The 14,313-nt window shown below is 42.1% G+C and overlaps 1 protein-coding gene across 3 annotated transcripts in view; it reads left to right on the top strand.

The window, feature by feature from the left end:
* Nucleotides 1-14,313, top strand: part of ITPR2 (inositol 1,4,5-trisphosphate receptor type 2) — a 269,451-nt gene that overhangs the window by 234,859 nt on the left and 20,279 nt on the right. For all 3 annotated transcript variants that reach the window (XM_075506773.1, XM_075506765.1, XM_075506756.1), the window contains 3 exons: nt 4,368-4,495; nt 6,325-6,490; nt 7,770-7,930. In XM_075506773.1, the coding sequence (XP_075362888.1) occupies nt 4,368-4,495; nt 6,325-6,490; nt 7,770-7,930 (455 nt within the window). The remainder of the gene's footprint in view (nt 1-4,367; nt 4,496-6,324; nt 6,491-7,769; nt 7,931-14,313) is intronic.

Raw genomic sequence — 14,313 nt, 5'->3', positions numbered from 1 at the left:
TCCAGGATCAAGTTACTATGTCTTAACAAGTTACTGTGGCTCAGCTAAGCGCAGGCAGCAGTCCATCTATGCATTCTTAGCTTGTGGCAAATGCAAGGAAATGCAGACTGTTGCAAGCCTTTCTTGCAATACCCAAGCTGTGTTGCTTCGTGCTTGTGGCAAGTGAAGAGCTTAATTGCTCTGGTTCAGCAGTTGAGTCCACCTGGTTTTACTTCGATACCTGCATTATGAATCTGATCTATATGGTTGGACTAGATGACCTTTAAAGGTCCCTTCCAACCCAAACTATTCTATGATTCTGTGAAGGATCCTGTCAACTTTACATACGCTCAGTCAAAATAAAAGGTCTGACCAGTGTATCCTGCTGGGACAGTTACCAGATACCAGTTACCAGATATTGGGTCAGGAAGGAATTTTTCCTAGATGAGGCTGACAGAGTGCTTTGCCCTCTTCTGTAGTTTCAGGCTACAGGGTCACTTGGGAGTTTTGTTGGCCAAACACGCTGCTAGACAGGGACCTTTGATGGTGGTGCAACTCCGTCTGTCCTACTCTCTTCCTGTGGCACAGTCCAGTTGTGATGGTTGGTCTTCCACTACAGATGTTAAGTTCATTTTAATGTGTTGTGGCCTTTGCAGTGTGGGTTTGTGCACAGCGGATAGTCTATGGGTTTAAAATATTTACTGCCACAGTTACCTGTGGTTGCTGGGGGCTGAAGCTGAGGACATAAGTGGTCCCTTCCTATCCTGTATTCCAGTAGAACGCTGTTTCACAGGCCTTACTCTTCCACTACTAATTTTTGAGTTTTTAGGATCAAGGGTGTCAGGGAGAGGGCTATAAAAGTAGGCTTTTTCTCCCCAGCTGGTGTGTAAACAGGCCTCATAAACAACATGGGAAGCTGTCTGACTAGATAGAGAAAACAGTCTAAGAGCTATTGGCAAAGATGCAGCATTCAAAGAGTAATCAATCAGTCAGAAGAGATGCAGTGTGGCTTTTGCCAAGCTCTTTAAATGACAGAAATCTCACATTTCTTACTGTTTGAATACTGTTTCTTTAAAATTAAGCAATGATGAAAGGGGGCTATACAAAACATCTGAGCGCACTGTCACTTAATCTTGGAGAACTTTTATTAATCCAGTAACATTAAAAAAACAGCATTGAGCAAGAACAGTCTTGCTCATCTTAGCTAGTGAATCACCTGTCAAAAAGTAGTGCTCTGCCTTCAGTCTTCTCCTGGGACAGATCTCTCTCCTGGCAAAAGCGTGAGCGCAGTGGAATGCAAAGGCAATTCAGGCTGAGATTTGGTGGGATTCACATTGTAGCAGCATGTAGAAGTCCACAGCTGCCTGTAGGAAACATAAAATGTTCTCAATGGCATCTCAGGTCCAGAGTGGAGACATAAATACGTTGCTTTTTGGATGAGATCACCTCTCATCATTTGTTCTGGTGAGACTGTGCTTCTACCTTGAATTTCACTGGTTGAACATGTGCTCAGTCGTTGCTCATGTTGGTGAGGGAGTTAACTTGGGAGCCAGTCTGCTCCACTCAGAGAGCGTCCCCTGTCTACAGCCTGCTTCCTCACTGCTGCACTGAGCTGTCAGTATAAAAATATTTTGTCTCATCTCCCTCCCACTCTTCACTCCAAAGGCATTTCTGTATCACTTAAGTCTTTGCTTGGTGAAGCACTTAATTACTTAAAGGAACTTCACATCCTATAGTATGTGGCTCTTTGCACTCTGTAGCCCGTAAAGACCTGTGCTAGAAAGGTGCACAGATACCTGTTTGTAAAAGGGGACATTTTCAAAGACTCATTCCACTCCCAGGTCTGGTACCACGCTGTGCAAGTTCAGCTAGATCCACGTGGACACTCATGCGTCTCCCCTGCCTGTGCTTGTGTTGGGCGATCAGGCCCAGAAGCCAGGTGGCTGGGGGCCATCAGATGAGGATCTTTGAAGTAAATCTTCCTATCATCCCACTTACTACCCTGTGATTAACATTGTGGGGTGGTCTTAGTACTTAACCTGCATTAACTTTGAATTAAACTTAATAAGAAGACAGCCTACCTAATGCTGTCTGGCCACTAATGGGCCACTCACCGGACTGGAGCTGGTTGCAAATAAAACCCCCTGAACCTCAGTTAGTGTCGACATTGGGTCCTTAGCAACATTTCACCTACAGATCCACTCCTTTTGGTAGTATGGGCATAGTTTGTGTTGACAGGAGCTGAGTCTAGGAAATGAGCGCTGCTGAGCACCAGGGCAAACCAGCTGGGGCAGAACATGTGCCCATAGGGTTATCCAGCTCCCAGATTGAAGGTAGCTCTTGTTGCTCCACATCTGGGAGTGGAAGTAGAGTAGACATACAGATGTCTGTACACTCCCCACAGCCTACATTACTGCAGTGGAGGTTTCTGCCAGCTTCAGGCTGCCTGCTGAATGATTCTCTGGCAAAGAGCAACCTGAGCTTGCTCTTCTGGGTGCAACATGGGATGCTGATTCTCTGTGTTGGAAGATGTGCCAGTCAGCTGATGACTGGTATCTTGCGTCTGGGCTTGCTCTGAATTTGCGTCTTGTTGGACATGGAGAGTTGTGAGTTAGACTTCCTAGCAGATAACTCTCTCTGGTGTTGCAGCTTCCCGTTCGCAGCCATGGTGTATCCTCACCGTTCACCAGAATCTGACCATCTGCTGTTTCCAGCACCTGACCCTGGTCTTGTGAACAGTGAAAATCTTGTTCTGTAGTTCTCTAAAAGAAATAGAACCTGTGGCTTATATAAAGGTTTTTAATTTATCTTGTGGCTGGTCATCTTGTCAAGCACAGATATTAGCTCAAAAAAAATTGATGGAGTAATGTTTGGATGAGGAAATAAAGGCAGGGTACAAAAGCAGAGGAGGTGAATTGGTATGACTAAGGTCATAGTGCTAGTAAAAAATTTCCAGATGTGACAGAGAAAAAAAGGTTTTATTGTTTCAATCTTTTCAGTTTCAATATTTAAGCATTTTTTAAAAAAAATCTAGAGTTATTAGTGGTAGTAGTGTGTGTAATGACCGTATAGTTTAATAGGGAAGTCTATCCTGATGTCTGCTTTTGCTTTTCTTTTTACTCAGAGTGCCTTAAATCAGGAGTTCTTTCTCATTTAGTTTGCTTGCGTAGCAAAAGCAGTGGTGGCAAAGGCAGCAGATACCAGCTCTGTTCTGCAAATACCAATCATGATGCATACACCGCAATTTGGGAACCCACGTTTTAAATCCAAATTGCTTGTCTGTAATGTGAGTGCTTTCAGTCAATTCAATTTATCAAAGTCTATCTCAGTGCCCCAGATGTGGTGGTTTGGGGCTGTTAAATATGCTGTTTCAGTTAACTATCGCAGCAGGATGTTGTTATTTATTAAACTACGTTACAATAAGTGCACGAAGCAAACCAAGTGAGAATCACTGCCTTCACTGCTTAAGCAAACGTATCCCTAAAGAGAGAGGAAGGCAGGAGAAACAGCAGTCACAGTCCTGACCCTTCAGTGCAAGCCAGCAGGACACGGGGAACAACTCAAGCAGGGCCCTTCAAAAGGAGGCTGTTGATGCAGCCGCAGCATGGGGGTGAGTGCATGGTGGGAGGAATTCTGGCCAGGGCAGATGAAGTCCCTCCAGGGACTGGTGTTCCAGCCCAGCTCCTCTGCACGTTCAAATATCTCCTGCACAATAGTACCCTCTGTGGCTCAGCCAAAACCACGCAGCAGCTCTGCAGCAGAGATAAGAATAGAATCCAAATTTTCAAGCTGAGGTCAGGGAGAGTCTTTCATTTAATGTATATCAGACCTGTGCTTGGGCACATGTGCTAGCGGAAAGATCATGGACGGATTTACCCGTATAAAAACCAGCCCCTCCTTAATGATTTGAAATGCTAACATGACTTGGCTTGTACATGAGTAGGTAGAGGAGTGATTTCACAGGAAGACAATCCTTTTACGAATGTGCTTCTAATTCTGTGTTTATATTGCTTCTCCTGTATGTGTCAGCTGTGCACTTAGGAGGCCCACTGAAAAAGCAGTCATACTGAAACCAGTGGGAGTACTTGCAAGGAAAGGGGTACTCCTGTGAATAGAGATGGCAGCTCTGGGTCATTAACGGAGTTACTGGTGGGAGAACTGCTTGGGATTTTCTCTGTCTCTCTTCAGGCTAAGTATGCCTGATGTGCCTAAGTATGTCACCAGCAGCGATGTGCAAATGGATAGGGATGATCAGTGAAATTCTAGCTGAAGAATATGAAAGGCAGATGTGTATTGCAGTTGCTTTCTCTAATACAGAATTGTGGCTTTGTTTGATGAGTGATCGTTTGATGCTGTGGTTCCTAAAGCTGCTGCTCTCCTGTTCGCAGGTGAAGAGGAGGAGGATGGAATAGAAAGGACCTGTGACACCCTGCTCATGTGCATTGTGACCGTATTAAACCAAGGCCTGCGAAATGGTGGCGGTGTGGGAGACGTGCTCAGAAAGCCTTCCAAAGATGTAAGTGTTTTGGCTGAGGAAATATATTACTCCCTGTGCATCTCATGAATGCCAAAGTCAGTTTTTGGAGGTTATAGGCAGTATTTGTATGTAGTCTGCTCTAATGTCACACAGTTGATTTATCCATGTAATTTTTACATCCCAGATGGAATATTTAATGGAAAGAGCTAAGCTTGGTGTGATGATGATACTTGAAGAAAGAAACTCTAGGTAGTAGTTTACCCCTTCTGGAAAACTGGAGCGTATTGTAACCTTCCAAGCACTGCTAAGAAGTGTTGCTGGATTGGATCACTCTTCTATTACACTAAGAATTATAAATGCAAACTTTTGAAAGGGATTTATTGATGAGTATATGTCAAGACTCTCTGCTGTAGTACATAAGGTGTATTTTTAGCTGAAATTCAGCATGGCGTCTGCCCTGGAATAGGTCCTATTGTTTACTTGTACTCAGCTAGCATTGAAGTCAAAACAGAATTTCATGTATCATGGTATATGTCCTCTTCCAGAAGTTTCCTCCAAAATTCAATTCATTTAAGGACTACTCATGCTATTTGGGTGGTTTTATGCATTTTTATTTAAGTTCAAGAAGAACATCATAAACGGCAATCTAGCAGCCCTTTGCTTGGTGACCCGCACTATAACACAAGTTATAGTGTGGGTCACAAGTTATAGATCTCTACTAAGATCCTACTTGTGAATTTAATCCTTGTGTTATAAATAACTCGGATCTGGATGGAAGAGCTCCTTGTGCTGGTAGTAAGAATCTAGGTCCTATCTCATAGACTGGGAGGTTCTACAGGAACCATAGTCCATCCCCATGAAGTCTGTAAATACTCACAGACTTTGAAAATAACCCTTGCCACTTAGCAGTTATTTAATGCTAACTACATTAAAGCACTTCACAAAGGGTAGCACTATTATCCCAATGAATGTGTGGAAAACTGAGAAAATCAGTGACTGCCAGTTCAGTATCATGATGAAGAAAAGGCCTTGGGTTTTATGTTCCTCCTCCTTACACCCCTTTCTCCTGTTTGCCACAGAACAACTTTGCTATTTTTAGAGGTGTCAGTGGGAGTCCAGTCCAGCCTTTGCAAGAAGGAAAGTAGTTATGATGTAAAAACAAGAGTGTGATGAAATGGGGAATATGAGCACTTCATGTGTGTGTGCATGCGTGTGTGTATGTATGTGTGTGTGCATGTGCATGTTGTGTTCCTGAAAGACCCGAGCTTGGTCTGCCCACTGGGAGCCAGCTTACAGCCGTATGACTGCATTAGCACAGTGCTAAAACCATGAACATGCCCTGCTTGGGCAGAGTATAGTAGCCTGGCCTTGGCACCGCGCAAGCACGCTCCCCTGGTTTCCAGTTGTTCGGTGTGCAAACTTGGCATCAGTCTGGAGTATTCCACAAAGACATACCGTAAGCATATCCCTGTATGCCACAAGGCGGTATTAAGAAGAGGTATCATTGCTCTCAGTGGGTACTAGAAACTGCATCTCCCTGTTTCTGTACTGGCAAGGTAATTATCTTCAATCGAGCACTACACTAATGCATCTACACTGCATCCGGTACACACACTAGTCTCTTCTTCATGCTGTGTGAAACAACGTAAAGGACAACAGGAGTCCCAAAGCGATAAAAGCACATGAAGCCAAATCTTCTTTGCTTAGTTACGTAGGTAGTCCCTCTCTATTTCTGTGAGTAAGGCTAGCAGAATTTGGCACATGAAAAGAAAGATGCGTAGCTTTGCTTGAGCTAATGTGAAAATGTTGTTTAATATTTTAGAGGTGTGCTATATTTATATCTTATTGCAACCTTATTATTGTTTCAGGAGCCCTTGTTTGCTGCGCGAGTTGTTTATGATCTTCTGTTTTACTTCATTGTCATAATTATTGTTCTAAACCTAATCTTTGGAGTCATCATTGACACATTTGCTGATCTCAGGAGTGAAAAGCAGAAAAAGGAGGAAATACTAAAGACAACCTGTTTCATCTGTGGTAGGTGTTACTGAGCTATTGAGACATTTGGTGGGGAAAGGAGTAAAATGAACTACTCCTCAATAAATAAAGTGCGAACCTAAGGGGCGGTTATCTTCTACAAGGAAAGTCTGTAAAAATGTCAGAGTTTGGTTCCAAATGTATTCCCTCTCAGTAGGAAAAAGATTTGGTTTAGGAGTCAAAAGCTAGCTTTGCTGAGAGGTGGCTTCACAGTCTCCACCCAGGATCTGAGGGAGAAGAGCCATGTCTCACACTCGCATCATCACCACTAATGGAGATGGTGCAGCTGCTGACTTTATTTCACAAAGCGTGATGCAGATGAAAGTACAGCCTGCTATTTCACAGGACAGTGCATTCCAGAAGGGTAACAACGGCAAAATCCGCCTGTTTCAGAAGGTGATGTGAAACAGGGAACAAAAGAATTAAATGAAAATCGTCCCCACAAAACCCACGGATAAGTCGCGCTTATTTTGAGGTGCACTCACAAAGAGGGGCAGACCTTCACTCCCCTAGGGGACTTTAGAAATACCTTCTTTTTTGTAGGCTGGGTGTTGTTTCCATGGTTGTACTGACAGGGATGAACGTTAGAGCAGAGCACAACCGCTTTAGTGTCTGTGGAAGGCTCCACAAGAGATCCAGGGAGGAAAGCTGTAACACTGAGGCAAACATTTGTGAATCCTTTCCTTCCTCACTGTGGTATTATTCTTCAGAGATTTGACACGTTACATGAAAAAAATAAAAATGTCTTATGAACTACAGCTCTGTAAAGACTGTGTGACTACAAAGCTGCAGAGAGTCACCCTCACTGCCAGGTTTAAGCACACAAACAATCCCACTGCAGCTTAAGTGGGACTATTCACATGCTTGATGCTAAACGTGTGCATAAATCTTTGCAAGATCAGGACCTAGATTGCACGCTGTGTGCTTACCGGTATACGTTTAGAAAGAATCAGAGCCAACACTTGTAAAGCACTTTATAGCCCTCAGCATAGAAGGCACTGTAAAACTGTAACATATTTATAACATTGTTATTGTTATTAAGAGGAAATATCAAAAAAGAGAACAAACACTGCACTGAAAGAATTCTGTCAGGAATGCCTTCTGGCCTGGTATTTCTTGCCTGGCAGTTACTGTATGCGGTTATAGTTTTTAAATTAAGATCCTTCAAATTTATGATCCTTTAAATGAAGTTGGGTTCCTTTCTCTAACATATTTAACAGATTTGGGTATTTTTATGTTGAAGTTTATTTTTTTGCATTATGTTCATGTCTTTTTGCAGGACTGGAGAGAGACAAATTTGATAACAAGACCGTTTCGTTTGAGGAGCATATAAAGTCAGAACACAACATGTGGCATTATTTGTACTTTATAGTTCTTGTCAAAGTTAAAGATCCAACTGAATACACTGGCCCGGAGAGCTATGTGGCGCAAATGATTGTGGTAAGTCAATTTGGGCACGTGCTTTATGCAACTGAGAGATGCTCCTTGCAGCTAGAGCAGAGAATATCTTTCTTTATCCCTCTCTCTGAACAATAGGAGGCATCGATCTGTATTTTTAAAGATCTTTTCACGTGTCTTAGACAGTCTGCAACAAAGCCCAGTCTTAAACATAATGAAAAAGATGAAGGCACAGGCCACAGTCTCCGGTTTGGCGTTAGTGCTCTCATGCTCTGTGGGTTCTGCTGCCTCATTAGCCAAACCAGGGGCAGAAGAGCATGCATCATAACATCTGCTGCTGCTCCGGCTTTGTCCAGTACCTCTGGGCTGCTGTCCAGAAAAATAACGTCTCCTGCTGAACAGTGAAACGCAGGGTCAGTGTCGAGGGCTAGTGCTTTTCTCCTATGACTGCTCTGAACAATCTATTGAAAAGACCAAGAAGAGCTGCTGCAGGGATTTGAAGAGCTACAGAAACTGCCTCGTGAAGCAGTGAGAGTATGACTTGGATTCAGAGAGGGAAATTTGGTGACACTGGAGCAGAGAGATGGTCGATTACATTTCATTCCAGCCTTCATTCCAAAGAGGATTCGTTCTGGTGAGAGAGAGGGATGGATTATCAAGGCTGCCCGGCTTGGGGCTTCATTTTTGAGGAATTGTTCCTGCCTGCTGGGATATTCTGGTGCAGCATTTTCTTCCTGTGGACTTCCTGGCAGGTATTGCACTGCTCAGGGCCTGTGCCGGGGTCTGTGGTTGCAGAGCTGGCATATGTCTGAATCCCAGAGGAGGGTGTAACCAAATGTGCATCAGGCTTTGCTGTTCATGCATTTCTGGAGCCACATTTCTTATTGAGAGTATCTGCTCTGTTATCCTTCATAGAGCCTTTGATGATACATACTACCCAACCTCACTAGTGAAGTGCTGGGTGCCCTTTTAGTCCTCAGTTTAGCCAAGGGGAAGACTCTTCTCCTTTAACTTCAGCTGTCTTCGCGTAGGCACCTGGTTTAAATCGATCCCAGCTCCCTGCCCTGTCAGTGCAGAAAGCTGGGTTATTTATCCTGCCTTAAGACAGGTGTCTAGGATAGCTGAGGTGACTCACCCTGGCATTGCTTTTCTCACTCCATTGAGAACCTAAATGATTAGTTTAGACAAGATGCCTAATTGGGAGCTGGCTAAAGTTAGAGGAGATGACTCCCACCCACTGCGCAGGCTTATGCAGAGCTTACCTTCAAGAACTCGCATTAGTGGAACGGCTCGTGTTTAGACAGGAGTGCATGCTTGAATGCTGCAATGAAATGGAGCTTTTGTAAGTGCTATTACCACTTTTAGTGGTATTATATATATATATTATTATTGTAACATATTGGTATTTACCAATATACCATTATTATGGTATTATATTATATAATATATAATATATTATAATTTATCAATTGTAATATATTATATGTTATAATTTATTAATATTATTATTTTTTATATATATATATATAATAACACTATTACATGGGAAGGTGGTGTGGCAAGTGATGGGAATTCAGTGCTCAGGTACAGAGGAACAGCCTATGTCCATGGAAATGTTGAACCGTCAATCTCATTGCCCAGCTCAGGGCATTTATACTGTTAGGCAGTAATGGATCTATACTTCTGCAGTATGATGGGCAAGATAGAAAAACTAAAACAAATGCTTGTATCCTCTGTTCCATTACAGGAAATTATTCATAGTGGCAAGTTGTCCTCTTACACATAAAAATATTTTAGGTTATCTCAGAAAGGCACTTTAATTCGTGGAATCAGTAATGTCTCCAGACTCTAAGGCTTGTCTCATTTGTCTATTCCTTCTCTACTCCTCTTCCTCTCCCTGCAATGTTTGTATGATTTTAAACTTTGCAAGTATGTATGTTAAGTATTAATGTTTCATTCCAAGAGATGCATTAATATTCATAGTAAGTGTATTCATCCGGTGGCAGCAGTGGTTTGACTTTTCTGATGTAATTCACTAAAGTATTTTACGTTTGCATTAATGGTGGGAACTCCTGTTTGAATATCTAAAATATTAACAGAAAAGCACCAAAACACATGTGACCTCAAGCACTGAACTGATTTCTCAAAGCCCTGTTCCTCTGTGGCAGAATGCTGGTGGTTTAAGTGGTTAGTAGTAATCCAGATTTTGGGATTATTAAGACCTCTGAAGGAAGGCTTGTTTTTTCTGTGGCTATATATAAAGTTAATGGTTGTTCTGAATGATGGGAGAGGTATATATGGACCTAGCGTAAGGTCCATATATGGAAGCGTAAGGTATATATGGAAGCATAAAGCTTCCATGGAACGGGTGAGGAAATGGAGGAGTGAGTGGAAAAAAAGAGGAAAAAAAATGTTTGAACAAACTACAAGTAGCTGGTGTGGGATTAGAAATTGTATCTTTGTGTAGTTTAAATTCCCTAGTACAAAATCTAGGGAAGGTGTGCAGCAGAAATACTAGTGCTGCACAGCAGAAGCAATTGGAAGTGCTTAAGTGAACAAAAAGGGACTCTTTCTCTTGGAGCCAGAGAGATTACTGTTTACCACATGGTACAAGGAATATTAAGAAATGAAAGAAAATAATCTGACTGGAAGAGTGGAGTATTCTGGAAGTATGATATTCAGCTGGAAGAAGAGATTTAGAGATACAACTTTGCTTATGACCAAAAGAAGAGTCAAAAGGAAAACACTCAGAGGTAGTTTTGCAGCTGTCAGCCGAATGAGCTGATGTAGCGTATGTGTTTGGTGTGTTTCAAGCACAGCATGATAGTAATGAATGTAGCACGTGAGATGTACTGCATTCCATGCAGAAATTAAGCCTGAGGTATGGTTTTTGTCCTGAAGACAGAGAGAGAAGCTGATTCAGACTTTGTGACGGACTGAAAGCTGAGCGACCATTCTTGTGATGCTGGGAGAGGTGACCAAGTCCCTGGTAAGAGACCAAGTTCTGGTTAGGATCTGGCACAAGAGAGGCAGACTTCAAATTAACCTTTCGCAAGGGAACTGGGGCTTGCCAGCGGAACTGACTCATTGCTGAATGAGGCTCACTGGCGGTGGATGGGAATGAGACAAATATTTATAAAAGTAGGGTGGTTGGAAGAACAGGGCAGTCTCAGGACCTCTCTGAAGGGGACAAGGTGGAATGAGATTTTACATTTCAGGTGATACAGAATATGACTGAAAAAACTCCATGAAACATACTCCTGGAAAAGCTCTCTTAGCTCTACTAGTTTTTATTATGATAAGGTATGCCTTTTATGGCTGCTTCTGTAGCTTTAATGGATCAAACCCAAATTCTGTGTTTTCACAGCCGGATTACTTAGAGAGAATTTCTACCCAAATCCAATCTTCAAGGCTCAGATTCATCCTTAAATACACGTAGGTCAAAATTTTGGGCTATGCTGCAGTAACTTCTTTAATAGAAAGTAGGGTTTAGCTCCAAGTATCATCCTCACTACCCCTACAACTGTAGTTAGGAACCAATTATTATTTGTACTTGTCTAGTACTGTCTTGCAAAGTATTGCAAAAAGTAACATTGTAGTGCTTATCAGTATTAACTAAGCATGAGGGAAAACATCTACAATTTGTGATAGTCTCTTTTCTCCATTGCCCAGACCCATCAGGACCCAAAAATATGACTGTCTATATTATGACTCTCAGTCTTTTTTATGTATCATTTGTCCAGCAAACAGTGAAGCATCTGGTTTGAACTGGAAAAAAGCAGGAATACTATGGTGTTCTTGTTTTGGAATATTATTTGAAAGGCTGGGTGCCAAGAGGGATGGGAATTATTTACGCATCTAACTTCACTTTCCCAATTTTCCAGTTCAAAAGGGGGAAAGAAACTTCTAGGTGATGTTGTACACACCCCTCACTCAAAGGCAATATTTTTGCAGGTTTCCAAGTTCACTTGTATTTCTGTTCCAGGGGTGTCTTGTTTCAAGGCATTCCCATTATCTTGCATGTCTCTGGCCTCAAAAGACCTTGGGGCAGAGGACTTCTTTTGCTTTCTTCCTCTGGACTGTGGACATCGGCTGCAAACTCCTAATGTTCCCTGTGATTTTGATTTTCCCCGGAGCTCTGTATTTGCTTCAGTGCTTAGCATACTGCTCTGAGCAGTGACAGAAGTAATCAGTAGCTATCCAGCTTTCATAAAGCAAGGTATTATTTTTTCTTCTTTTTTTTCTTCTTTTTAGAAAAAAGCATCAAGCATAAAATGTATTGTGAAACAACACACCGTTTACACACCTCTAGCTTTTCAGACAGTTACTTTATGGAGATGGTGGGAATAAAGCACTTCAGATCTTCCAGGGGTGCCCATTCTCCTTGCACACTATCTTATATCAGTTATCGGGTGAAATATTAATGAATATTAAATCAGGGCAGTAGGTTTTATTATTTGTTTGTTATCCAGGCCTCTTTTATGAAGTCAGACAGGTATTATACAATATCCAAAAAGACAGAAATTTTGAAAAGCTGGCTACATGCCTTCCATTTGCACTGAGAACCTGCATGAATGATTCCCCTATTGAATTTTCATTCCTGCAGAAAAAAACTTATCTGACCCATTTGACCAGAAATACCATCCTTAGCAAACCCAGAGAGATGCACGTAACTTGTATTACATCGATACAGCAGTCTTTGAATGTTCCTTGTGACCATTTGTCAGAGGAGACAGTTTAATGCGATAACTGGAACAGTGAAGGTTAACGTCCAAATTTTTAGACTTCTCTTTTCAGAGGTGCAATTTGTACATGCAGATTTCACCTAAGCTTTGGTAGCTGCAAATAGATAAATGGAGGCAAAAAATGTAGATGATTAGTTACTGAATTTTTTGCAGCAAAACAGAGAGATATGAATTAGCCTATGATTTGTGCCTCCATTCATTTGCAAAAATAAAAGGCTATTGGCATAGTAATTAAATTAATTATTTTGCCCATTGGAAGAATGAAAGACTTTAGCAAATGAAGCCCTAAAAGTTTTGTTCTCGTGTGCCCTGTCCACAGTTCTTAGCAAGTTTCATAATGGATTTTATCAGCATTAGTGCTACCTGTCATAACTACATAATTACAGCACCTAATTATATTATTACTTATTTACTCTAATTATGTAATTGGATGTAATTGGTGCAATTACATAACTCCTCAATCAGCTGAAAACTGCTCTAAAACCAGGCTATGTTCGTAAGAGTAAAGGATACTGCCATGCATTAGACCATCTCCCTAAAGCAAGGCAATCTTTGGTGGGAAATTAAAGGTTCTCTTCTGCCATTGCAGTCATGAGCCTTTTATACCGTGATAGTATCTTAAAAGTATTTCTTTACATCTTGTTTCATCTGTAAATGTATCCCTCCTGAAAGGCAAATTCCTAATCTTAAGTCTCTCTTCAGGCTACTCAGGATCCCAGCACTTCCACTGAAATCAAAAGCAAAATTCCCATCAACATTATAAGGACAAAGTAGAAGAGACAGGTTGAGCAACACCAGCCTGAAATTCTGAACAGTGATTTTCTTATTCAGTTCTTTTAAAAGCACTTTTGTGTCACAGCAATGACCTGCTATTGGTAATGTGACAAAATATTTTAACTATTTCATTTTAAATATTTTGAAGGTGTCAGCTTTTTTCATTATTTTTTGTTTTAAATTATTAAATAAAAGAAATATTTACCAAATATTACGGCCATTTCCATATCATGGGGAAAAATGCATTCCCCATTTTGAGAAATTCTAGTTGTTTTGTTTTGTTTTTTGTTTTTTAAATACTGAAGTTTGAAAATTGGCCTGAATTTAGTGCTCCCTTGAGCTGGTGCTGTTGTCTCTCTTCTTCCTACCTCCAGCCTCATGTTTTTGCCTTCTTTTTCTATTAGATACCCAGAAGTGGGTATTAAATTCAAAAGCAGCACTGGGAATAATGCCAAATGAGCCACTGAGAAGCCTCACAATAGTTGTCATTCTGCCCATGCTGTGTGCTGGGCAGCGCAAGCCCTGTTCCCTCGGCATCCTTCTCTCTGCTGCCTTGCTGCTCTGCGTTTTGCCGTGTTCCCACCTGGTGAGCGGAGGTGTGATGTGAGCCGTGGCGGCACGTAGCTGCTCCCCAGGTTCGGGTCTCAGCAGCGATGCTGCGAGGTCCTGGCCAGAGTCGCCGCAGGTGCCTGTGAGTGCCCAGCGTAGCAGCAGGGACAGGGGACGAGCTGCCTCCTGGAGCCAGAGTTGCTTGCGTATAGTCCCTGGCACACCCATGTGTGGCCTGCAAAGGCATTTTTTTCATTTTAGCCAACGTCAGCAGAAGTAGCTGACTGTCAAAACAGCAGAAGCGTGAGCCAAGCGGAGCCTGCAGAGCCCGACAGCTCTGGGTCGCGAGCCTGGCTG

This window comes from Mycteria americana, chromosome 1 (assembly GCF_035582795.1).
Source record: "Mycteria americana isolate JAX WOST 10 ecotype Jacksonville Zoo and Gardens chromosome 1, USCA_MyAme_1.0, whole genome shotgun sequence".
NCBI classification, from domain to species: domain Eukaryota; kingdom Metazoa; phylum Chordata; class Aves; order Ciconiiformes; family Ciconiidae; genus Mycteria; species Mycteria americana.
Note: the sequence above shows the minus strand (reverse complement) of the source record. Positions and strands in the feature narration are given on the sequence as shown.